At 48.6% G+C, this 26,437-nt stretch overlaps 1 protein-coding gene across 1 annotated transcript in view; it reads right to left on the bottom strand.

Moving 5' to 3' along the window:
• The window catches only part of IQANK1 (IQ motif and ankyrin repeat containing 1), an 89,255-nt gene that overhangs the window by 56,996 nt on the left and 5,822 nt on the right, over positions 1-26,437 (bottom strand). The window contains exons 3-5 of the mRNA XM_060243025.1: positions 14,307-14,515; positions 8,458-8,622; positions 4,838-5,029 (exon numbers count right to left, since the gene is read on the bottom strand). Of these exons, the coding sequence (XP_060099008.1) occupies positions 4,838-5,029; positions 8,458-8,622; positions 14,307-14,515 (566 nt within the window). The remainder of the gene's footprint in view (positions 1-4,837; positions 5,030-8,457; positions 8,623-14,306; positions 14,516-26,437) is intronic.

The raw sequence follows: 26,437 nt of genomic DNA, 5'->3' as shown, positions 1-26,437 counted from the left end.
CCCGGCTCCTGCGATCCCACCGGCTCCGCGCGATGGGGGGAGAGGGCAAGAACTGGATGCCACTTTCGACGGGGACCCGGAGGAGGTGAACTACTTCGCCATCCAGGCGAACAGCTACATGTACTATTGGGGAAACACATTCCCTGATGAATTCAGCAGGGTAGACTACTTGGGGCCGAAGCTGCGGGGAGCCGCCAAGAGGTGGTACGTGAGCCTATGCGAGGCCATGAGCCCCGACCTGGACTATGTGCATACCTTCCTACAATCCCTACTGACCCAGTATGAGGACCCCCTGCAGGAGACCCACGCGCTGGCGGCGCTCCATGACATGCAACAGGGGGCCCGATCTATCTGCGAGTACGCTGCTGAGTTCAGGGCGAATGCGGCTAAAGTCTGGGGTTGGAGCGAGCTGATGAAGATCGAACACTTCACCCGGGGCCTCAACGCCAGCATCCTGGATCGGGCCCTCACACAAGCGCGCCCGGACACCCTGGTGGGGTGGATCCAATTGGCGGGGGAAGTGGAGACCAACTTGAAGAGGGTGGCGATGCAACGCCAACACTAGTCGGGCAAGGGCCAGCACAAGGCGACCCCCGTAAAGGCGGAAGCCCAAAAGCCCAAGAAGCCCACAGGGGGGATGCCTACGGGGCCCCGCAAGTGCTTCAGGTGCAGGGACCCAAGTCACTTGGCCTCCAACTGCCCACGACCCCCGGCCACCCGAGCCCCCCAGGCGGGATCCAAACCCAGCACCCCGGGGCCCAAGAAACCGACAAGCCGCCCTAAGGAAGCGGTGAAGAGCAGCATGGTGGTGCCCGAGGAGCTGCTGGACGAGGAAGTGCTGCTGTCAGCGGAGCTGGCCGATCTTGCCTGGGCGGACGAGCCGGCGGGAAACGAGACCGGCCTGCTCTGAACAGTGCCAACCAGCAGGTCGAGCGGGAAGAGGCACCAGTGATGGTGAGAGTAACTGGACGCTTATATTTTGTTACGGTGAAGCTGCTGAACCCCAAAATGAAAAGGTTCATGCAAATCCGGGCCCTAGTGGACTCAGGGTGCAATCAGGAACTAATTTCCCCCAAGGTAGTGGAGGCATTGGGGCTAGAGAGCTCACAGCTGCCGCACCCGATGCTGTTTGAGCAGATGGACGGGTCCATAATGTGCGGAGGGCCTTGCACCTTAGCAACCCAGCCCTGCCCATTGGGGATTGAGGAACACTGGGACCAAGAGATTTTTGTCATTGCCCCGTCGTGCTCCTACCCCATAGTGTTGGGAGTAGGCTGGCTGGAGAAACACGAGCCCAGCATCGGTGGAGGGCCCAGACCATTAGGTTCCTAGACCCCCTTTGCAGAGGCCACCTATGGAACCCGGAGTGGGGCCCCCACGCTCTGGTAGCCAGGGAGCGAGCATGCGTGCTGGTAGAGGAAGCACATCCCGTCCCCAGCGCATACCGTGATCTGATGGGGGTGTTTAGTGAACGCGAGGCCAACCAACTGCCTCCCCACCGGAGCACGGACTGTGCCATAGAGCTGATCCTGGGGGAGAGCCTACCAAAGGCCAAACTGTACCAGATGGGGTGGGCAGAGAAAAAGGAACTGCGCAAGTTTTTAGACCTAAACTTGGAGTGGGGCTTCATTAGACCAGCGACAGCCCCCCATGCCGCCCCGGTGCTGTTCCGAAAGAAGAAGGATGGCTCGCTTAGACTTTGTACGGACTTTCGCAGGATAAACGCGATTTCCATGTCCAATGCCTATCCCATCCCCCTCATCCAGGACCTGCTGAACACGGTGTTGGGGGGGAAAATATTCACTAAGCTGGACTTGAGGGACGCGTATTTCCGAGTGCGCATCAAGGAGGGGGATGAGTGGAAGACGGCTTTCAACACCCCCATGGGACAGTTCGAATACTTGGTCATGCCCTTCGGGCTGCAGGGAGTGCCGGGGGTGTTTATGAACTTTATAAATGATGTGCTCAGAAAGTTTTTGTACAAGGGGGTGGTGGTATACCTGGATGACATCATTATTTACTCCCAGGACGAGCAATCGCATGTTAAATTAGTGAGAGAGGTACTCAGCACCCTGCTCGAGCACCAATTGTATGCTAAATTTTCTAAATGTGAATTTCACCGAATGGAGTTAGACTATCTGGGGTTCCGGGTGTCAGGAGAAGGGTTGGCGATGGACCCAGCCAAAGTGCAAGCAGTGTTGGAATGGGCCCCCCCTAGGACACGTAGACAGCTCCAATCGTTCCTCAGGTTTGCAAATTTTTACAGGGCCTTCATTGAGGGGTTCGCCCAGATTGCCCTCCCCCTGACTGAGCTCCTAAAGACGAAGGGGAAGGGGCCCGAGGCCAAGCAGCCGGGGGCTCAATTACATTGGACCCCGAAGTGCCAAGAGGCTTTCGACCGACTGAAACGCTTGTTCACTAGTGAACCGGTCCTGAGCCACCCCGATGAACAGCGGGCCTTCGTGGTACAATGCGACGCTTCCGACGTGGCCATAGGAACCATTCTCATGCAGAAAGAAAGGGAGGGGAAACTACGGCCTTGTGCGTACATCTCACGGAAATTCTCGGGGGAGCAGAGGAACTGGTCAGTGTGGGACAAAGAGGCCTTCGCGGTTATGTTTGCCCTCAAAACCTGGCGGTCCTGGCTCAAGGGGGCCAAGGTGCCGTTTGAGATCTGGACGGACCACAAGAACCTCAAAGCCCTGACGGGGAAAAGGAAGTTGAGCGAAAAACAAATTCGGTGGGCGGGCTTCTTTTCCAAATTCGACTTCACCCTGAGGCACATCCCAGGGACGAGGAATTTTCTGGCGGACACCCTCTCCCAGCTCCCGCAGCACGAGAGTCAGAGAGACGAGGTGGTAGACTCCATAATTTCGCCCTCGCAAGTGGCGGCCATGGTCACCACCCGTTCACAAAAGAAGCGGGAGCTGGAAGGGCTCAGCAAGGAGAGAATGGCCGTAGAGACAGAAAGGGAAGGGGAAGTACGGCCAGAAGGGGTGCTAAAGGGGAAAGACGGGCTTTGGTATAGGGGAGAAAAGCTGTATGTTCCCGAGGGGCTGAGAAAGGAAGTCCTGCAACTCTGTCACTCTTCCAAACTAGCAGGGCACTTCGGATATGTAAAAACCCTGCACCTAGTCAACAGATAGTTCTGGTGGCCATCCCAAAAGAAGGACAGAATATGTGGCCAGCTGCCCTGTCTGTGTCATGGCCAAGCGAAGGGGAGGGAAGCCGCCAGGGCTCCTACAGCCGCTAGAAACCGCCAAGCGACCCTGGTCAGTGGTGTCTATGGACTTTATAGTAGAACTACCCCCCTCCCGAGGGAAAACGATAATATTGGTGGTGGTTGACACTTTTTCAAAACAGGCCCACTTCATCCCGTGCACACAGCTGCCCACAGCCAAGAAATTGGCTGCCCTGTTCTTTGATCACGTGGTAAAACTCCACTCGTTCCCCGATAAGGTCATTAGCGACCGCGGGCCGCAGTTCGTTGCCACCTTCTGGCGGGAGTTCTGTAAACTGGTGGGGATAGAGCAAGGCTCAGCCTATCACCCCCAAACCGACGGCCAGACGGAGAGAGTGAACGGGGTTCTGGAACAGTATCTAAGGCACTTCATCAACCAACGCCAGTCAGCCTGGGTTGATCTCCTCCCGTTCGCCGAGTACGGCTACAATAATAGTGTGCACAGTTCTACCAAAGCCTCCCCCTTCTCCACCGTATTCGGGTATGAGGGAAGGCCTATCCCTTTGCTACCAGGGGGGGAGCCCTCCGGGGCGCCATCCACGTTCGAACAATGGTGGTAGGGGCCGAGCGGAAGCTGGCCAACCATCCAGGAAAACCTGGAGGCTGCAAAAGAAACCTACAAAAAGTACTATGATAAGTCACATGTCCCTGCTTCGGATTTCAAGGTGGGGGACTCTGTATTCCTGTCAACCAAGAACCTACCTCTCTCCCAACCCTCCAGGAAATTAGCTTACAAATTTTTGGGACCCTTTAAGATCAAAAGGGTCATTAATCCAGTGACAGTGGAGTTGGATGTGCCACCCGCTCTTGGTAAAATACACCCTGTATTTCATTGCAGCCTACTCCATCGCGACCCTGGCTCTTCGATTTGGCATCCGCAGGCGTCAGGGCCCCTCACAACACCGAAGGGGAACCAAAGCCACGAGATCCACAAAATCCGGGACTCTAAGACCAACCAGCCTCACCAACTGCCGCAGGGGGTGGAGGGGGACTAGGGGGGGCAGTATGTCAAGTCTGCTCATAACTCTGGTCAAACCTGCACCCAATCACTGGTTCAGGAAAAAAGCATCCTGGGTAAAGCCATACTGTATTCCATTGCTGCTAGCTGGAACTTTCCTCAGCCCCCTCCTCTCCTTTGTTATGTAGTGTTGTTTTGAAATGGGAAAATGTGAACAAGTTATCTGCGCCTTCTCAGGCTTGGCACCAGGGGAGGTTGGAGCCAGAGACGCTCAAGGCCAAACCAGGCCTGAGAAAGAAATTGTAACATCAATGTGTGAATGTGCCCTGCATAGTACCCCTCCCTCAAGAATCCCTTTGAAGTATACCTTATATCATTGCATTCTACTGTATGATCTTTAGTCTTTCAATCTTACTGTAGTTGAGAACCATGATATCAATAAACTAGTTACTTTGTTTCAACGAAGACTCGTTATTGAATCTACCGACTTGACAGTGGGCTGAACCCTGGCTCTGTCAGGCCTCCAAGTGGCTCTTCTGGAGAGCTGGTAACCAGGCTATGGAGGAAACAAAACCACATGACCCACAATTATGGGCACGCTCCCCAGCTTCTCTTTTCCAGGCGTTCCACCTCCTCACCCGACTATTCAGATTGGCTCCATTTTCTATCAGCATCTTAATGGCCAAAGGGTGGCCACCTCCGGCAGCCTCCGAGAGTGGTGTGTTGCCATTGGCATCTGTGCATTCCACCATGTTGATCAGGTTCCGGAGCCGAATGGTCTTCCCCTTCTCATCTGTTCCAACACCATTCTTCGTATCCAGATCTGCCACCTTAAGAAATGAAGTCTGTGAGTCATAAAACATGGCCGGAGTAACCACCCACCCCAGAAGCGATGCTCATCTCCCCCTGGAGCAACTGCTGATAAGGAAGCAGCTCAAGACGTGGCTCCAGCACAAAAGCAGGAACTGGCTCCACACTGCTCTGTCTGTTGTGGGGGGAGAGGATATAGAAGAAGAAGAAGATATTGGATTTATATCCTGCCCTCCACTCCGAAGAGTCTCAGAGCAGCTCACAATCTTCTTTCCCTTCCTCCCCGACAGCAGGCACCCTGTGAGGTGGGTGGGGCTGAGAGGGCTCTCGCAGCAGCTGCCCTTTCAAGGACAACCTCTGCCAGGGCTATGGCTGACCCAAGGCCATGCTAGCAGGTGCAAGTGGAGGAGTGGGGAATCAAACCCGGTTCTCCCAGATAAGAGTCCGCACACTTAACCACTACACCAAACTGGCTCTCCAGTTGGAGATTGTGAGCCGCTCTGAGTCTCTGATTCAAAGAGAAGGGTGGGGTATAAATCTGCAATTCTTCTTCTTCTCACAGTTTCACTTTCCTGCCCTCGCAATGGGCCTACCATGTCCTTGCTCTTTTTCTTACTCTGAACATAAGAACCCTTTTTTGTTGTTTTTAGCATCTTTGGCCATACTGAGCTTTAGCTTTCCTAACTTTTTCTCAACAAGCGCTGGTGATTTGTTTATACACATCCTTGGTTATAAGGTCCTCCTTCCAATTCTTAAAGGAGTCTCCTAAAGGAGCTGCTGGAATGGCCTTGGGTTAGCTGTAGCTATTGCAGGAGTTGTCCTTGAAAGGGCAGCTGCTGTGAGAGCCCACCTCACAGGGTGTCTGTTGTGGAGGGAGAAGATATAGGAGATTGTAAACTGCTCTGAGTCTCTGATTCAGAGAGAAGAGCAGGGTATAAATCTGCAGTCTTCTTCTTCTTAATTTAATTTTTCAATTTATACCCTGCCCTATCCTGCAAGCAGGCTCTGGGCGGCTTACAACATTAAAACCTGACAGAAACATTTTAAAAACCCCCTCTCTCTCTCTCGGCTTGGCTTCGCGAACAAAGATTTAAGAAGGGTGCAATAGTCCACGTTTGCTGCAGGCTCGCTGGTGGCTGATAAGACCAATGTGGAACAGGCAGGTCCGGCCACAGCGGCTGCAGGGAAAAGTCTGATTTAGGGTTGGTCCTGTAGCAGTGCGATTCTTCCTCAATCTCCTTTTGTCCTCAAGACCAGCTATGCGTGCATTCTCAAAGGAAAAGACAGCCTGGTGGATGGTGTGCCTCCATGCTTTGCGATCTGAGGCTAGGTCAGACCACTGGTGATGGTTGATGTGACAGGTGCTAAGGGATTTCTTCAAGGAGTCCTTGTACCTCTTCTTTGGTGCCCCTCTATTTCGATGGCCGGTGGAGAGTTCGCCATACAGGGCAATCTTGGGAAGGCGGTGGTTTTCCATCCTAAAAATATGCCCTGCCCAGCGCAGCTGCGTCTTCAACAGCAGTGCCTCGATGCTGGTAACCTCCGCCCTCTTGAGGACTTCAGTGTTGGTCACAAAGTCACTCCAGTGGATGTTGAGGATGGTGCAAAGGCAGCGCTGATGAAAGCGCTCAAGGAGTCGCAGGTGATGACGGTATAAAACCCACGATTCGGAGCCGTAGATGAGGGTTGTCATCACAACCGCTTTGTAAACATTGATCTTTGTGCCTTTTTTCAGATGCTTGTTGCTCCACACTCTTTTGTGCAGTCGGCCAAATGCACGGTTTGCCTTTGCCAGCCTGTTGTCAATCTCCTTGTCGATCTTGGCATCTGAGGAGATGATGCACCCCAGGTAGCTGAACTGCTGGACTGTCATCAGAACTGATTCACCCACAGTGATGCAGGGAGGGTGATAATCTTCCTGGGGTGCAGGCTGGTGGAGAACTTCTGTCTTCTTCAGACTAACTTCTAGGCCGAATAGCTTGGCAGCCTCTGCAAAGCAGGACGTCATATGCTGCAGAGCTGATACCGAGTGGGAGACGAGTGCAGCATCATCAGCAAACAGTAGCTCTCGGATGAGTTTTTCCATTGTCTTGGAGTGTGCCTACTAAACAGTATCATAATTACAAAATCTGTAAAGTTACAGAATTATCAAAATAATATTCAACATAACTTTAGCACCTAGATGGTGAGTTGCTAATAAGGTGCTGGGGAAAGCGATGGCTTCAGGGGACGCCTGGCAGAAGAGCTCCATCTTACAGGCCCTGCGGAACTCGGATAAGTTCCGCAGGGACTTAGAGAACTGTTTATGGAGCCACCTCGGCTTCTTCCATTTTTTCTTCTCATAGGAATTGTCTGTTTGTGCTTTCAGTATTTCGCTTTTAAGAAATTCCCACCCCTCTTGAACCCCCTTCTTCCTAAGTATTTCTGACCATGGGATTTTATCCAGCATAGTTCTAAGTTTGTCGAAGTTTGGCTTTCTGAAGTCCAACCTATAAGTCTGACTACATATAGCTTTCCCCTTTCCTAAGACTGTAAATTCCAAAATCACATGGTCATTACTGCCCAGAGTGCCCACAATTTCCACTTCTTCAATCAATTCTTCCTTGTTGGTGAGAATCAAATGCAAGATAGCAGATCCCCTTGTTTCCATCTTCACTTTCTGGAAAAGGAAGCCTTCAGCAAGACAAGTCAGGAATCTATGTGACCTTTCATTTTTAGCAGAGTTGGACTTCCAACAGATGTCCAGGTAATTAAAATCTCCCATGATCATTGTATCCCTTTTCTTGCAGAACTTTGCAATCTGTTGAAGGAGTATCTCATCCAAGTCCTCTGCTTAGTTTGGTGGTCTATAGCAGACCCCCACCATAATATCACTCTACACACCTGTAAGTTAACACTACGTAGTGTATGCACCACTCTCTGCAAAGATTAAGGGTTGTTATCCCCAGTTTCTAGCATCAAATGAGGCGATGAATTATTGTCTCACTCCCCCATACAATTTAGTTTAAAGCACTCCTTATTAGGTTAGCAAGGCTTTTACCAAACACCTTTTTTCCTACCATTGTAAGGTGCAAACCATCTCCCGATACCACCATCTCAAAAGTGTAAACCATGGTTCAGAATCCGAACCTTTCCTGATGGCACCATCAACGTAGCCAGTTTTATCCTTTTAAAGTTGCACCTGGCTCTGTGTAGCTCTGTAAGCTAAGTAAGCAACCTAGCACTGTGTAGCTCTGTAAGCTAAGTAGCTAAGTAAGCAAGTAAACTCTGTAAGCTAAGTAACCTGGTTAAGTGACGCTCCTGCGTCCGTAGCTTTATTTAAGCACTCTGGTAACTAGTGGAACTGGCTAACTATACCAGTTAATCCCAACAAGAACTTGCTGGGGAAGAAAGTGAGACTCTCTCAGAACATGTGGTTGAACCCTCCCCCCCCTTACACACTGCCCACCTCTTTGAGGATGGCCTTCATCTCTTCCACATCCCCATCAAAGGCTGCCTCCAACATCCGCTTCTTCCTCTGCTGCTCCTCTCGCTGCTTCTTTTTCTCTTCTTCCTCTTTCTTTCGCTCCCGCTCAGCTTCCTCCTGCTCCCTCCTCACCAGCGCAACAAAGGCCTGCAACAGACAAGGGAATGTCGAAAGGCAGAGGACAGAGGAGAGGCAGAACAGAGGAAGGGCTCCTGCTGCTGGGGCCATGGAGATCAGTAGAAGAGCTTCAAGAAGAAGGAAGAGGCAAGGGGTTGCTTGCTCGCTTGCCCTTCTACCACTCAGGTGCTCTTGTTTTATAGTTGCCTTGGGTTTTTTAAAAAGTCTTGTAAGCCACTTTGAGCACTGCTTTACAGGCAAGGAGAAATGCCCTCCACACCAAAGGTCACATTTAAGAACATAAGAACATAAGAGAAGCCATGTTAGATCAGGCCAATGGCCCATCCAGTCCAACATTCTGTGTCACACAGCGGCCAAATATATATATATATATATATATATATATATATATATATATATATATATACACACACACACACACACACTGTGGCTAATAGCCACTGATGGACCTCTGCACCATATTTTTATCTAACCCCTTCTTGAAGGTGGCTATGCTTGTGGACGCCACCACCTCCTGTGGCAGTGAATTCCACATGTTAATCACCCTTTGGGTGAAGAAGTACTTCCTTTTATCTGTTTTAACCTGTCTGCTCAGCAATTTCATCGAATGCCCACGAGTTCTTGTATTGTGAGAAAGGGAGAAAAGTACTTCTTTCTCTACTTTCTCCATCCCATGCATTATCTTGTAAACTTCTATCATGTCACCCCTCAGTCGACGTTTCTCCAAGCTAATTGGGATGACACTCTGTCTACATACTGGAGCCTGGCTGAAAGTTCAAAGCTGGCAAAGGAGGCCCAGCCAAGCCCAGTGATCTTGCCAGATCTTGGAAGATAAGCAGGGCTGACCCAGGCAGATGCTTGGAAGGGAGACCTCCTTGGAATACCGGAGTGGGAGGTAGAGCAGGCTGCATCACTTCTCTGAACATCCTCCTTAACCCACTAGGGGCTGCTAGAAGCCCCCCCCCATAAAAACACAAAACAAATTACCCCCCCCCAAAAAAACTGGCAAGAGAGGAAGTTAGTGGGGGATGAGTCCTCAAATCCCAAATACAAAACACTTCAGTGGAAATGGTTCTGCTCGGAAAAGAGACAAAAGGTAACCACCTAACACTTCCACTAAGAAACTGTCTCCTTAATTTAAGAGTCCTGTCCTGTGGTGCAGTCTACATTGGCACTACCCAACGCAGTATCAACACCCGCCTCACCGAACACAAGACATACTGTCGCTTGTTTCAGCCAGAAAAATCAGCTGTAGCTGAACATGCACTTGAAGGAGACCACGTCATCCACTTTGAAAGAACTGAAGTCCTTTCTACGGCCTCACATTATCATACCCGCCTGAACAAAGAAGCTATTGAGATTTACAAACACCAGCACAACTGTAACAGAAAGGAAGAAGGCATTTCCATCCACCAATCTTGGTATCCAGCTCTGCAAAACACCCTACAGACTATAAATTGCAGAAATTCACAGAACAATCAGCACAGTCAACAACCATCTTCCTTTTCTTCACACCCCTTCCAACCCTCCCAGCAATTAACACAGAACAATGGTCACATTCAACAGCCAGTTTCCTTATCACTACCCTTCCAGGAAGCCCCACCAAACAATAGGCACATCCACAAACCTATTGCCCTTTCACCACACCCCCTCCAGCCTAGAAATAGCAGCTCTCCAGCAGCCCTGGCCTCACTCAATGCACAGCAGCCAAGAAGGTCAGAGCGCTTGCTCCGGCTGCAACGCCACTGAGGATGTTCGCCGCAGCCAAGAACGAAACGTCTGGAAAAAAAACTTTCTCCAGTAGAACACAGCACTTGAGCCCGAAAGATTCTACAAACCCTAATGAATTTAAAGACTCCCACCTGTCTATCATCAATCCACTGAGTGGCAATCATCTCAAGAGATAGTTTTATATGTGGGCAACATTGGAAGTGGGTGGTTGGAACAGGTAGCTAGCAACGTATGTCAGAGGAGTGGGGTGAAGGTTAGATAACCCACCAGTACAAGCATGGCCCGAGGGGAGGGCTGTGTCCATATTCCTCCTAATGGCACCAGGAATGACAATCACTGTTCCTGTGCATCTGTGTGGAAGTCTGAGAAGGCTAAAGATCAGGGGACAAGAGATCCTGAATTCTGCATGAATCCAATGCCATAAAGAGAGCTTTCTGGTTTAAGAGGTTGGGTCTCTGTTATTCCCACATGAAATTTGGAACTGTCATAATGCATCCTTAGTGACAGTTGACTTCATAACAGAACTCTCCCTTTGGCCTGCCTGCCTGTCTTCCCTTCCCTTCCTCTCCTCTCCCTGAACTGCCTAGCTTTCTCAATGTAGAATCAATTATAACTTGAGGTTTTTTGTATGGCTCCCAGTCTGTTAGATTTTCTTTTTTCTAGGCTGTTTCTAGCTTAAACCTGCATGTTCCTTGCTGCAATTCCCATTGTTACTTAACTAAGTTTAATGTTTACTGTTTTTCTAGTTTCATAAAATTTTATTATATTTTTTAAAAAACTGGCAAAAGAGGAAACTAGTGAGGGATGAGTCCTCAAAACCCAAATACAAAACACTTCAGTGGTCATGGATGCAAAGAGTTCTGCTCAGGAATGAGACAAAAAGCTGCCCACCCAACACTTCCGTGAAGAGGAGGAGGAGACTGGATTTATACCCCTCCCTTCATTTGGTGTCTCAGAGCAGCTTACAATCTCCTTCCCCTCCCCACAACAGACACCTGGAAGGTAGGTGAGGCTGAGAGAGCTCTTTTAGGAACTGCTCTTGAGAGAACAGCTCTGAGTTATGACTGATCCAAGGTCATTCCAGCAGTTGCATGCAGAGGAGACGAGGGGAATCCAACCTGGATCTCCCAGATAAGAGGAACATATGAACATATGAAGCTGCCTTATACTGAATCAGACCTTTGGTCCATCAAAGTCAGTATTGTCTTCTCAGACTGGCAGCGGCTCTCCAGGGTCTCAAGCTGAGGTTTTTCACACCTATTTGCCTGGACCCTTTTTTGGAGATGCCAGGGATTGAACCTGGGACCTTCTGCTTCCCAAGCAGATGCTCTACCACTGAGCCACCGTCCCTCCCCCAAAGGAAGTAAAGGAAGAAGAATCTTAGAGCTGGAAGGGGCCTCCAGGGTCATCTACTCAACCCCTGCACAATGCAGGAACCTCACAAAGACCACACGCACAAACACATGCAGGAAACCCACAAAGACCATACGCCCAAACACATACATCCCCAGTGACCTATAGTTCATGCCCAGAAGATGGCAAAAACCTCTAGGATCCCTGGCCAAACTGGCCTGGATAAAAATTGCTGATTGACCCGAAGTGATGATCAGCATTTCCCTGGGCATGTAAGAAGGGGCCACGAGAACAAAGTCCTGAAGCAACCCTTCCTGCCCTTCTCTTATGATCTTCCTAAGCTCACAGGAGCTTCATTGCTGGCAGGTGGCCATCTAGCCTCTGCTTCAAAACCTCCAAGGAAGGAGAGCCCACCACCTCCCAAGGAGGAAGCCTGTTTCACTGAGGAACCACTCTAATGGTCAGGAAGTTCTTCCTGATGTTGAGCCGGAAATTCTTTTAATTTCAACCCGTTGGTTCTGGTCTGACCTTCTGGGGCAACAGAAAACAATTCTGCACCATCTTCTAGATGATAGCCTTTCAAGGACTTGAAGATGGTGATCAAATTACCTCAGTCATCTCCTCTCCAGGCTAAACACACCCAGCTCCTTCAACCTTTCCTCATAGGTCTTGGACTCCAGACCCCTCACCATTTTCATTGCCCTCCTCTGGACATGTTCCAGCTTGTCTATATCCTTAAATTCTGGGGCCAAAACTGAACACAGTACTCTAAGTGAAGTCTAATCAGAGCACAGTAAAGCGATACCATCACTTCATGTGATGTGGACACTGCTTCAGCCCAAAATTGTATTTATCTATTTTGCCACTGCATCATACTGCTGACTCATGTTCTGTGTATGGTTCACTAAAGACCCTAGATCCTTTTCGCACATACTACTGCCAAGACAAGTCTTCACCATCCTATAATGATGCATTGGATTTTTCCTACCTAAATGCAACTTGACATTTATCCACGTTAAGATTCATTCTGTTTGTTTCGGCCCGGTTTTCCAGCCTGTCAAGATCATCCTGTATCCTGACTGCCTTCTGTCATATTTGCCACCCCTCCCAATATGGTATCATCTGCAAATTCAATAAGCATTCCCTGTATTCCTTCATCCAAATCACTGATAAAGATGTTGAACAAAACAGATCCCAGGACAGATCCTTGAGGCACTCTGCTTGTCACTCCTCTCCAAGAGGAGGAGGAACCATTCACAAGCACTCTTGGGGTGGAATCTGTCAACCAGTTAAAAACAGCGCTGCCTTAGGTGGCTACCTGCCTGGCCTAGTGGTGATGCGCCGAGCTTGGTTACAAATCCACCTAACAGTAACAGGAGCCAAACCTCATTTTTCCAACTTGTCAACAAAAATACTATGTGGAACCTGGTCAAAAGCCTTACTGAAATTAAGAGAGACTATGTCTACAGCATTTCCCTGATCCAGCAAGGTAGTAACTTTCTCAAAAAAGGAGATCAGGTTGGTCTGACATGACTTGTTCTTGAGGAACTCCTGTTGGCTCGTAGTAATCACAATCATCTTTTCTAAATGCTCAAGGACTGACTTGAAGAAGACTGGGTGGAGACCCAGGATGGCCATGGAACTTTTATGACAAGCAGGAACATGGCTTGAAAGATAGTTCATTCATAATAGGAGACAAGAGAAGAAGAAAGGAGGAGGAGGAGCTGGATTTATATCCTGCTTTCACTCAGAGTAGCTTACAATTCCTTCCCTTCCTCTCCCACAACAGACACCCAGTGAAGGAGGTGGGTCTGAGAGCTCTGAGAGAACTGTGACTGAACCAAGGTCATCCAGCTGGCTGCATGTGGAGCAGTGGGGAATCAAACCCGTTTCTCCAGGCTGGATCTTTATCTAGCAACTCCTGCCTTGACTACATGAAGGGAAAATGGGAATAAATCCCAAACTCTGATTACTAAGGCAATGGAGGATTTTAAATGCTGCAACTTCCAAGAGATACTGGTGTATCCTAATTTAAAATTATTCAGGATATGTAACAGAGTTAGGGTTTATACCCAACCTGATCTTTGTACAGAACATGTGCACTCTTTTTAATTCTTAAACTTCCTTATATTTTTGGATGCCAGATGCCCTTCCTCTGTACCTCAAGGAAAACACGAAATGGATTTTCCATTAAGGTCTCTGTGCCCAAATAGACTACTCCCAAAGATGTTAATGGAAAGTCCATTCTGCATTTTCTTTGCAACTTTGCAAGCCCAGAACTGCTTCCTGCTTCAGCCTGCAAAGACAAGGAAGAAGGAGCTGGGAAATTTGGCAGCCTTGAAGCTTCAAAGGGTGAGGACAGGAGAGGGGGAGAAGAGAGCCCCATGGGCCTGATTAAAGGCCTGGGCAGGCTGGGTGTGGCCCACGGGCTGGACATTTGACACCCTTGCAGTAAAGGCACTGACGGCATGCAGGCGGCAGTTTCCATCTTGTCTATCATACTTTCACAACAAGGAGCACAGTTTGTTCCCTCAGGCGCAAGCTAATTCAGGAAACATGGTGTCACCCAAGGCAACTCTCCTGCCTTCAAAGCCCGGCACCCAGCTCACCTCTCTCTGGAGGCGCTCCATCAACTCATTGTACTCCTGACGCTCCTTTGTTCTCCTCGCCCTCTCCCGGCAGGCCAAGAGGCGGCGGAAAGTGCACTGCAGAGTTAGGGCAGCCTTCAGTTCACGGCTCTGCTCTGAGACACAGAAAGAAAAACAACAGGCAGCAGGACTCCAGCTGCACTGAGACCTTGGCCAGTGGTTTAGTTCCACTATAAGGAAGATGAGTCCAGGGATTCTCTCCTAGCCCCCTAGACACACAGTCTATTACTTTCCCTTCCCTCCCAACCCAAACCAAGGACGGACGCGTCAGGAGGAAGGTTTCTACTCCAGCCCTTCAGTGCCAAACAATGGTGCACACCCCTGATTTAAAGGAAAGAAAGGCCAAGGAGTGGCCCAGATGTCCCTGCTCAGTAGCCTTTCCCATCCATCATGTGAGAATGAGGTAGTGTGCTGATGGTGCTGCCAGATCAGGAGAGCTAATGGAGGAAGAAAGATCTGGCTCACTTCTGGTCTGTGGTGGTGAGCAGGCAGATTCGTTGCAGTCATCAGAAGCCAGCTTCCAGCTGAAGAGGGATCATTTCCTGCATGGGATGGGGAACTTTCTGTGTACCCCAGAAGCCATGTTGAGAGGGAAGGGGAAAACCACGGTGATCATCTGGAAGTGGGATTCTTCCAATCTCTCCTCCCGGAAACTGCTCCCTCCCACAGTTGTTGAGGGGAGGCAAACTGGGGAAGGAATAAGAGGCTCAGCTTGTTTCCTTTTTCTCATTCCCACCCCAAGTTGTTGGCTGAGGAAAAAAAGAGAGAGAAACTAGGTCTTTCTCCTCTCCTGTTTGCAAGATTAAGATAATTCCATCTCCCCCCCCCACCCCCACTCAGCTTTGAGGGAGGGAGAGAGAAGCAAGCTCTTTCTCCCCCTCCCTTCTGCAACACAGTGATTTTTTAATCCTTTTTTTTGCACTAGGGAGCGGTTTTGTGGAAGACAATTTTTCCAAGGACCGGTGGTGGTGGGGGGTCACCCCAGGCTCCCCCCGCCCCATCTCTGCTCCCCATGGGGGGGGGGGACTGGAGCTGTTTCTGCCTCCCCTTCCCATTTAAAGAGTCTACAAATGAAGGGTAGGCTAAGGTCACAGCAGCTCTACTGGCCTGGGACCCTGCAAGGGGAGGCAGACTTGGGAGTGAGGCCGTGTTGCTGCTTTAGTCTGGGGCTGATTCTGCCCCAGTTCCTAGCCGGCCACAGCCCGGTACTGGTCCACGGCCAGGTGGTTGGGGACCCCTGTCATAGAGGACAGAATTCATTATTATGGCCTTTCCAAACAATATCTCAGTTCTCTCACTTATGATAATGCTAGGGAGATAGTGAAACAGAGAATATTGGACGTTGTCAGACAAAATGACCTTAATAGCACAACCAAATGGCAGCTCTGACAGAACCAATCGACAGGGTGACCCCGATGCCCCACCTATACGGCTTAACAAATAATGAATATAGGAGAACGTTTACTCTTATGAGGTGAGACGTTTACCCTTCAGCAACGGTGGAGGCGAGATACAAAAAAGGGCCATTCCAAGAATGATTCTGTCCCCGCTGCAATGATGGTATCAAATCTTTAGGCCATGTCATATTTGATTGCGAGGCTTACAATGATCATCGCAAAGTACTTCCATTTTTCACGGCCATACCTTTCACCAGTAGTCAAAAACTACAACTCCTTAAGAATCTTCTTGACGATAAGAACCCTGAGGTTACATACAAATTGGCAAAATTTGGCTGGCTTGCCACAATAAGGAAAACTCTAATAATTCAGTCAGAAAATGGCTAAATACCTTTTGCCAATCTGTATGCTGTAACTGCCATGTTCTGTTGTATTTGTAGTCTCACAACAGGTGTGAGCAATGGGTTGAAATTAAATCAAAAGAGTTTCCGGCTCAACATTAGGAAGAACTTCCTGACTGTTAGAGTGGTTCCTCAGTGAAAGAGGCTTCCTCCTTGGGAGGTGGTGGGTGGGCTCTCCTTCCTTGGAGGTTTTGAAACAGAGGCTAGATGGCCATTTGACAGTGATGAAGATCCCATTGAAATGGTCTACAGAAGAAGAAGTAGTAAAATCTCAAGTGATTAAATGGGCAATTAATGTGAACGGAGAAATACAAATGGATACATGGGAGTATCTTTGGAAGAACTCAATGAAAATATCAACATGTCAGAGTATTAAAGAGAACTGTTTTAAGATGATGTACAGGTGGTATATGACTCCGAAAAAACTGGCAAAGATGAGTAAAAAGATGTCGGATAGATGTTGGAAATGTAAAAATCATGAAGGTTCTTTTTTTCATATGTGGTGGACTTGTGAAAAAGCGAAAAAGTTTTGGCAGATGATACAACAAGAAATTTCTAAAATTTTGGGATACGACTTTAAGAAAGTTGCAGAGACTTTTCTGCTGGGATTACAAATGGAAAAATTTCCAAAAGAAGATAGAACTCTGATTTGGTACTTGCTCTCAGCTGCTAGAACATTGTATGCGCAGTTGTGGAAGCAAGAAAAGTACCAGAGAAATGGGATTGGATTGTGAAAGTTTTATTGTGGAGTGAGATGGACAAATTAACAAGAACTTTAAGAGACTACGATCTGGATGTGTTCAAAAAGGAGTGGAAGAAATTTAGAGGATATATAGAGAAAGAGTGGAATGTAAAAAGATATTGGACAATTTTTTAACATGAATATGAGAAAAGAAAGATATTGAACTTTGATTGGTTAAGGGTACCTTTATAATTGAACTTAAGTATATAACCTCGGCGGGAGTCTAGTAACAGAGGGAGGGGGGATTGGAAAATATCATATGGGTTAGAGATAGTAATGATATAATTAGATATTGTCACCATATGCTATCAATAAAATTGTTAAAACACGACAGTGATGAAGATCCCGTGGGGGTATTTGTGAGTTTCCTGTTTTGTGCAGGGGGTTGCACTAGATGGCCCTGGAGGTCCCTTCCAACTCTATGATTCTATGATTTCTAATTGCTGCCCACCTAGACTGTGGAAGTCACTTCCCACAGAGGCAACAGTGGTGCAATCTCTTTGGCCCTTGGAGCAAAATGAGCAGATTGCTGTTCTTTGAAGTAAGGTGGTCCTGAACGCCTCTTTTACTGAGTTTTATTGTTTGGTTTTTAAAAGATTTCAAAACTGTCATGAGACATCTTTTGGATCCCTAATATGACCAAAAAGGTGGCATAAAAAGCCTAAATAATTTAAGTTATCCCTTCCACTCAGGGGCTGCATGTGCAATTCTCCCTTCTTCATTTTATCTGCATTTTAATGATTCACTCAGAATAAAGAGCAAAGAAACTCTTTCAAGTTTGCCTGAACAGAATATGAGCTGGGCCTTATCAAACGCTGAACATCTTGAGAGCTGTCTCCATCTAGTGGAGAGAGTGGGCCACCACTGGCTTAGTGGCATGCTTTTGCCTTAATTTCAGCATCTGGTCATCCCAGAGAAACAACATCTACCATTTCTGGCCCCTCGGCTGCAGCAAGGGAAAGCAGATCGAGCATCAGTTTTTGATCATACTAATCCTTCTGTCCCTTGTGAGTGAACAAGATCTTGGTGTACAGGTGGACATTAAGTTAAATATAAGCAGCCAATGTGATAATGCGATAAAAAAGGCTAATGTGATCTTCAGGTGTATCAACAGAGGGATAACATCCAAATCACAAGATGTCCTAGTCCCACTGTACACTGCTCTGGTCGGGTCGCACCTAGAGTATCGTGTGCAGTTCTGGAGACCTCACTTCAAGAAGGATGTGGACAGAATGGAGCATGTGCAAAGGAGAGTGACGAGGATGATCAAGGCCTGGAGACCAAGGCCTACTAGGGGTGGGCAATGGTAACTCTCCAGATGTTTTTTGCCTACAACTCCCATCAGCCCCAGCTGTCAGACCCAGAGGCAAGGAAAAGACAAGTAAAGTTCAAGTTCTTTATTCCAGCATCATAGGCAGATACAGGCATTGTCGGAACTGGCTCTCCCGCCAATTCCCAGGTCTTATAACCCCTTGCCCTGACCGTTACAGTAAAAGCAAAGCGTGCCAAGCTGTAACGGAGAATTTGCGCGGGTTCCCTCCTACTCTATCATCACCCCGGGTGTCTGTTATCTACCCCCTTCGGCTACTTCTCCACCAGCTTCCCTGACCTTGGTTGCGTAGTAACATATGAGTTCCCAGACATGCCACCCTCCCTCTAGATAAACAGTGGGGATGCTTCAAAGCAATAGCCAGAATAGCAAGCACAGCGTTAGCATTGTATAATTGTTAACTAATTGGATACATATGGCAAGAGGAACAAGGATGGAGTGACTCTTGACACCTGCCAGCATGGCCAATGACTGGAGCTGATGGGAGCTGTAGGCAAAAAACATCTGGAGAGCTACCGCTGGCCACCCCTGTATTAGGAGGAAAGGCTGAGGGGCTTGGGAAGGTTCAGTCTGGAGAAGAGGCGGTTGACAGGCTTGCTGTCTTGAAGTCTTTAAAGGGCTGTCCCTTATTGGAAGGCAGGGAGCTGTTCCTGTTGGCAGCAGAGACGAGCAGGACTCACAATAATGGGCAGAAGGTACCATCTAGATATTAGGAAGAACTTTTTTACAGTAAGAATTGTTCAGTGGTGGAATCAGCTGCCAAGGGAGGTGGTCTGCTCCCCCTCACTGACAGTCTTTAAGAAGCACTTGTCAGGCTGATCCTGCACTGAGCAGGTTAAGCAGGGGGTTGGACTAGATAGCCTCTATGGATCTTTCCAAGTCTATGATTCCTTGCTTCTATCATGCCTTTGCTTTTGACACACCATCAGAATTCAGAGTGCACCATTCTCTGGTTTGGGCCCTGCCTTTTTCTTCTTGATTGCATTTCTGCACACAGCCACCTACAATAAATTAGTAAGAATAAGCCCATCTATCTGCTAAGTGCTGAGATGGTACATGCAATAAGCCAAGACAGCTTTTACAATGATCCAGCTTTTACAATGAATTTAAAAATTCCTTCTGCCTGTGAACTGCAGCTAAGTGACTTGCTAGTGACCTACTGCACAATCCTTCCAAACAGAAAGTCGCTACAGCAAAGATAGTAAAATGTGGTTTGGATCCTGTTACTGTTAGGTACATCTGTAAATGCTTGACAGATTGCACTCAGAGTGCTTGTGAATGGTTCCTCATCCTCTTGGAGAGGAGTGACAAGCGGAGTCCCAGGATCTGTCCTGGGGCCTGTTTTGTTCAAGATCTTCATAAATGATGTGAATGAAGAAACAGAGGGAATGCTTATTAAATTTGTAGGTGATACTAAATTTGGAGGGTAGCCAATACAGTAGAAACAGAGTCAGGATACAGGATGATCTTGACAGGCTGGAAAACTGGGTTAAAACAGAATGAATTTTAATGTGGATAAATTTCAAGTTTGCGTTTAGATAGGAAAAGTCCAATGCATAATTATAGGATTGTGGGGACCTGTCTTAGCAGTAGTATGTGTAAAAAGGATCTAGGGGTCTTAGTGAACCATACACAGAACACGAGTCTGCTGTGTGATTCAGTAGCTAAAATGGCAAATGCAATTTTGGGCTATATAAACAAAAGTACAGTGTCCAAATCACACAAAGTGACCACTTAGCTCTGGTTAGACCTCACCTGGTGTACTGTTTGGGGCACCACAATTTAAGAAGAATATAGAGAAGCTGGGACATGTCCAGAGGAGGGCAATGAAGATGGTGAGGGGTCTGGAGACCAAGTCTTATAAGGAAAGGTTGAAGCAGCTGGGCCTGTTGAGCCTGGAGAGGAGACTACTGGGAGGTAATTTGATCACCATCTTCCAGTACTTGAAGGCCTGTCATATAGAGGATAGTGCAGAATTGTTTTCTGTTGCCCCAAAAGAGCAGACCAGAACCAACGGGTTGAAATGAAATGTTTTTGTCCAAACATTAGGAAGAATTTCCTGACAGTTAGAGCAGTTCCTCACTGGAACACGCTTCGTCAGGAGGTGGTGGACTCTCCTCCTTTGGAAATTTTTAAAATGAAAGTCCCTTGGACTGCAAGAAGATCAAATCAGTCAGTCCTAAGGGAAATCAACCCAGACTGTACCTTGGGAGGTCAGATGCTGAAGCTCAAATACTTTGGCCACCAAATGAGAAGGGAGCACTCACTGGAGAGGATCCTAATGCTGGGAAAGACAGAAGGCAAAAGAAGAAGGGGACGGCAAAAGATGAGATGGCTGGAGAGCGTTACTGTAACTAACACGAATTTGAGCAGGATGGTGAAAGACAGGAGGGCCTGGCATGACTTGGTCCATGGGGTCGCAAAGAGTCGCACTCAACTGTTTGATTGAAGAACAACAAAATAGCCGTCTGACAGCAATGCTGATTTTGTGAACTTAGGCAGATCATGAGGAGGGCTGGAAGAATTGCATCAGTGCTTAGTATTCTGATCACCACTTTAGGGTCAGGCTGCAATTTTTATCCAGGCCAGTTTGGCCATGGATCCTGGAGGGTTTTTTGCAGTCTTCTTGGCATGAAGCAGAGGTCACTGGATCTGTTGTGGTGGAGAGATCTGTGAGTTTCCTGCATGGTGCAGGGGACTGATGACCCTGGAGGTCTCTTCCAACTCTACGATTCTATGATATCCTCCTAAGACTTAAGTCCCTGTGGCATCTTCAGGAACATTTCTCTGCAGGTAGTAACACTCAGCAAAAAGTCTGCCAAAAAAAGTTCTTTACTCAGCTAGTAACTAAATTGTGAAGTCCAATGCAGATGCAGCCATTGGCTAGTGCACAACAGCTTTGAAATCAAGATTATACAGATCCATGGAGGAATGAGTGATCACTGGCTATTAGCCATGGTGACTAAAGTGAACCTCCACATTCACAGCCAGTAAATTTCTGAAAGCCAGTGCTACAGAGCAGGCCTCAGATTCAGCAGGAGTTCACAGACCCCCTTCCTCCTCTCCATCTACCTTGTCCACTGAATAATAGGTGCAGCTTTGTAACAATCCCTGGATTCGGAGCGGGTAGCCAGCCACCCACCAGTTTTGCCACACCCCCAGCACCCTCATTAACCCCTGGAGCAGCCCGTGCCACCCTTTCTCCACTTCTTATGTGATTTTGGGCAGTGGGTGGCTTGCTGGCCTTTGGACTGGTGGGGAGGGGAGACTCAGGAGAGCGAGGCCTGCTTGGGCTGGCTGGAGGGGTGGCTGGGAGGCGGCATATGCTAATAGGTTGTGGTAATGAGCTCCACCACCTATTTTTCTACAAAATGACCCCTGCTACAGAGTCAAATCAGGGGAGTCTTGGTCTTCCCATCCTGTGTGCTGGCCCTCCAGGGCAAGTGGTCACCTGCTGTGTGAAACATGGTGCTGCTGGACTAGATGGGGCACACAGGTTTGATCCCTCTGGGCTCTTACCTGTTTACCTTGTTTATTGCCGGCCTTTCCCAATGAGACTCAAGGCATATCACACTGTGTAAAATGAGGCAATCAAATTGCATGAGACATCCACTAAACAAGTCAAGAGGACTAAAATTACCAGTGAGTAGAAGTAACACAAAAAAGTAGAACGTATGCTAAGTTAAACAAAGCAAAAAGCCAGCAGAACTACAAAAGTCAAAGCAATGCAAGAGGAGCAAGAGAGGACCTATGTTGCGCTCCGGCATACACTACAATCCAATCCAATCCCCTTTCTAAAAACAGCTTTTACTCGGAACTGTAGGAGGGCCAGCCTACCAAGCAGCAGACCGTGGGAGTTCATACCCGATACGGCCAAGGGCAAGCCCCCTCCGTGATCCTAAAGCTGTGCCTCAGGCAACATTTTCAGAGCTTTCCCAGTTGAATCCAGCTTTTTTACCTGTGGAATGGCCAAGGTCTTCTGGGAGTCTGGAGTCACGGTTTGGTTTATCAGCTTCCTTCCCATCTTCACAGACCAGGCAAGGGAGGTTGAAGGAATCAAAAAGCAAAAAATTAATAATAATTCTAATTCCAAACATCAGCCAAGGCAAATGGACATTTCATGTGGAATAATGGTCTGCTTAGTGTCTTGCTGAGATGGCTTCCCTTTATGGTGCAGGACAAAAGGACAGGGTAAAAGACTAAAGTCCAAAATAGCAAGGTTAAAGAAGCAGCACTTGCTAAAGTTCATTCCAGTCAGCATTATAAGATAGATTCATAAAATGGGAAACATATTAAACCCCACATTTAAGAGCACACATCCTTTATGACTGTTCAGATTTAAATTGCACTTTCACGGTCTTGAGCTCCTTCTGCCAGATGCATTTGGCTTGACCACTCTCTTCCTTGAGGCAGGGCTGGACATGCTGCTCCATGCTCTTCTGACCTCACAGCTGGAATATTGCAATATGTTTGCACTGGGGTGCTGCTGCCCTTAAAGACAACCCAGAAAATGACAACTGGGGTGCTGCTGCCCTTTAAGACAACCGGTCAAGAGTGCACAGCAGCCCTTTCATGTCCAGGGGTGCTCTATAAGAATAGATGTGGCCCATTCTTTCAAAACAACTATATTGGCTGACACAGCCTGACACAGATGGTCTAGGGCAGCCAATTTAATCAGATCTCGGAAGCTAACCTTAACCCTAAGAACACAAGAGAAGCCATGTTAGATCAGGCCAATGGCCCATCCAGTCCAACACTCTGTGTCACACAGTGGCCAAAATATATATATATATATATATATATACACACACACACAAACATATACACACTGTGGCTAATAGCCACTGATGGACCTCTGCTCCATATTTTTATCTAACCCCCTCTTGAAGGTGGCTATGCTTGTGGCCGCCACCACCACCTGTGGCAATGAATTCCACATGTTAATCACCCTTTGGGTGAAGAAGTACTTCCTTTTATCCGTTTTAACTTTTCTGCTCAGCAATTTCATCGAATGCCCACGAGTTCTTGTATTGTGAGAAAGGGAGAAAAGTACCTCTTTCTCTGCTTTCTCCATCCCATGCGTAATCTTGTAAACCTCTATCATGTCACCCCGCAGTCGACGATTCTCCAAGCTAAAGAGCCCCAAGCGCTTCAACCTTTCTTCATAGGGAAAGGGTTCCAGCCCTTTAATCATTCTAGTTGCCCTTTTTCAAACCCTGGCTAGTCTTGTATGGCAGACCACCAAGGAAGTCCGGGGTTGCTAAATGGAGGCAAGCAATGGCCAATCACCTCTGAACCTCTCTTGCCCTGAAAACCCCCCCTCCAGGGGTTGCCCTAAGTCTCCCAGGGGTCTGCTTATTTATAAGAACATTTCCTCCATTTGGTTCTGGGTGCTAACTGCAATCTTCCATGTACCACCTGCTGGCTGACACTGTTGGAGCAAGAATCTACATAAACCCAGTCTGACAGCTACAGTATGACAGCTGGTGATCTAGCTGCCAGGCTAGGTCACAGTGACCTGATCAGCAGACCGGCTTGAGCCGGCAGAAGCCAAGTGATGCAATCTGCTGAGTCAGCACGGCCAGGATTGGCTGCTTGGACTATATATGATCTGTGTGTGCATCACACAGGTCTCTCCCTGTGAGATGGTGGTTAGGCGAAGCACTTTGTCCGTGGAGGTGATATTGTATAGACTGCACAAGAGAGCACTTGTTGTGTATATATGTTAATACACCTTTTGGCACTAGTTGCACGTGTCTGCCTGATTTTCTTTCCTGAAGCCCTGTGTCGGGCAAGTCATCTCCCTCACTCTGCTACTCCCGCTCCGACAGGGTTATGGGCCCAGGGCGGTTCCGCTGCGCGGAGGAGAGAGTTGAGAGTTGAGCTGACTGTGAGTTTGGAAAGAGCCGGAGGCGAGGAACGCCGGTGAAGGACACAGAAGCACCACCGTTCTCTGTTTGAGAGCCAGAGGGACGTCGGCAGCCAGCTGTGAGGAGGAGTCGGCACGATGGCTCAGCAACAGCTTGGAGTAGCCGTTGAGAAGCTCACCTCAGCCAACTACGCGGTGTGGAGCCTGAGAATGCAACACTACCTCAAGCGTGAAGGGCAATGGCTGTTCGTGAGTAACCCCCCTGCTGACTTATCTCCTGCCGAGACTGTGTTATCGGATAAGGCACTGGCCAACATAGTGCTGTCTATAGGAGATGACCAGCTGGTTTATGTGCGAGGGAAGGACACTCCCAAGGCTGCCTGGGACGCGTTGAGTGCGGTGCATGTTAGCACCACTGCTGGTTCCCTCATGGCCTTGACAAGGAGGATGTTCCGCACCGTTATGCCGGCTGGAGGGTGTGTGAAAGATCACATCAAACGGCTAACGGACTGTTTCGTTGAGCTGGAGGCAAGAGGCAAGACTGTAGCTCCAGACGACAGAGTGTACATTTTGCTGTCGTCGTTGCCACCTGAGTACACTCCCCTGATAACTTCTCTGGAGACGGTGGACGTAGCGACCCTGACCATGGAATACGTCTGTGCCCACCTGCTTGACTCCCAAGAGAGAATTGCGGCCGTGAGCTGTCCGGGGGTGTCGGCCGGGCAGCGTGCTGTTATCGGTGTGTCCGGGAAGACAGCCAAGAATGAGCCAGCTTCTGCTGCTGGCAGGCGTCCGAAGGTGGAGGAAGTGGAGCCGACTGCGTTTGCAGTCCGTCGCTGCTATGGATGCGGGTCGTCGCAGCACCTGCTCCGAGCTTGCCCTGAGAGGGAGAAGAGGCGGGGGCGTGTGCGGCGAGAGCGGAGGACCGCCAGCCCGTGTGAGGAAGCAACCCGGCTGGTCACGTCTGCAGTAGAGAGCACAGGGTCTGCTTGGATTTTAGACTCCGGGGCAACGAGCCATCTCTGCTGCGAGAAGGAGTTGTTGAAAAACATTGACAGTCCTGAGCATAAGTATGTGAGATTGGCTGATGGGACCACTGCCAATTCTGTTTGCTCAGGCAATGTGGAATTTCCTGCACTGAAATGTATGTTGCAAAATGTGTTGTATGTACCCTCACTGCAGTCTAACCTGTTGAGTGTTAGCACACTGTTTGACCAGGGATACCAGGTGAGATTTGAGAAAACCTGCTGCAAAATCCTGGGAGGTGGGGGAAAGTTGCTTGTGACAGGAAAGAGGGAAGGTAAACTGTATGTGGTCCAGAGTGATTGTGCCCAGGTGGCTCAGGTGTCGAATGAGCCTGTGCACAATAATTGTATACATTTGCTCCATAGGAGACTTGGGCACTGCGGATTTAGGGCGTTAAAGAAAACCCTGGAGCTTGTGCCTAGTTTGAAAGTAAATCCTTGCAAATGTTACTTGGATTGCCAGGTCTGCAAGAAGACCAAAAGCAAGGCGTGTGCTGTTGCTAAAGAAAGCTCAAGGGAAAGCACACGAGCCCTGGAACTAGTCCATTTAGACGTTATTGGCCCATTGCCAAAGAGTCTGTCGGGGAGGAGATACTGCTTGGTGGCCACCGACGACCACACGAGGTACGCGTGGGTTTTCACCATGGTGCATAAGTCTGAGGTGTATAAGACATTCACCAAGTGGGTCAAAGCAGTGGAGAGACAATTAGGGGTTAATCTCCTGGCTGTACAAACCGACAGAGGGGGGGAATTCTTATCTAACCCGATGAAACGTTGGCTGGAGAACAAGGGCATTGCCCACCGTCTGACGAACCCGGCAACGCCCCGAGAAAATGGGCATGGGGCTGTATTGCAGAATGTGATGTATTGCATGTTAGAGGATGCACAACTGCCAATGACCTATTGGGCAGAAACCATACATGCAGCTGTTTTTTTGCAAAATAGGGTTTGGTGTAATACTGTGAAAAATGTGCCTTACAGGTTACTGTTGAACAAGACCCCAGATTTGAGTTCTTTAAAAGTCTTTGGGTCACGGGCTCGGGTTGGCATCCACTCCACGAGTAGCGGGGAGGGGGATGTCCGGGCAGAGAGCCTAATTTTTCTGGGCTACAAGCCAAGGGCCAGGTGTTATCGTTTCTGCAATAGCAAAAGCAAGATAACACTTAGTCAGAGTGCCCAGTTCAATGAAGAAAGCAGCTGGCCAAGGTTGCACTCCTTGCAGAAACAATTTGTCCTGCTGCCAAGTAGCGATAACGATGTTGGAGCGCAGCCCAGAACTCCAGCCCAGGAGGTGGCACCCAGTGGGGCTGGAGAAGGTGAGCCGAATG

The sequence above is a fragment of the Heteronotia binoei genome, chromosome 7 (genome assembly GCF_032191835.1).
Source record: "Heteronotia binoei isolate CCM8104 ecotype False Entrance Well chromosome 7, APGP_CSIRO_Hbin_v1, whole genome shotgun sequence".
NCBI lineage: Eukaryota > Metazoa > Chordata > Lepidosauria > Squamata > Gekkonidae > Heteronotia > Heteronotia binoei.
Note: the sequence above shows the minus strand (reverse complement) of the source record. Positions and strands in the feature narration are given on the sequence as shown.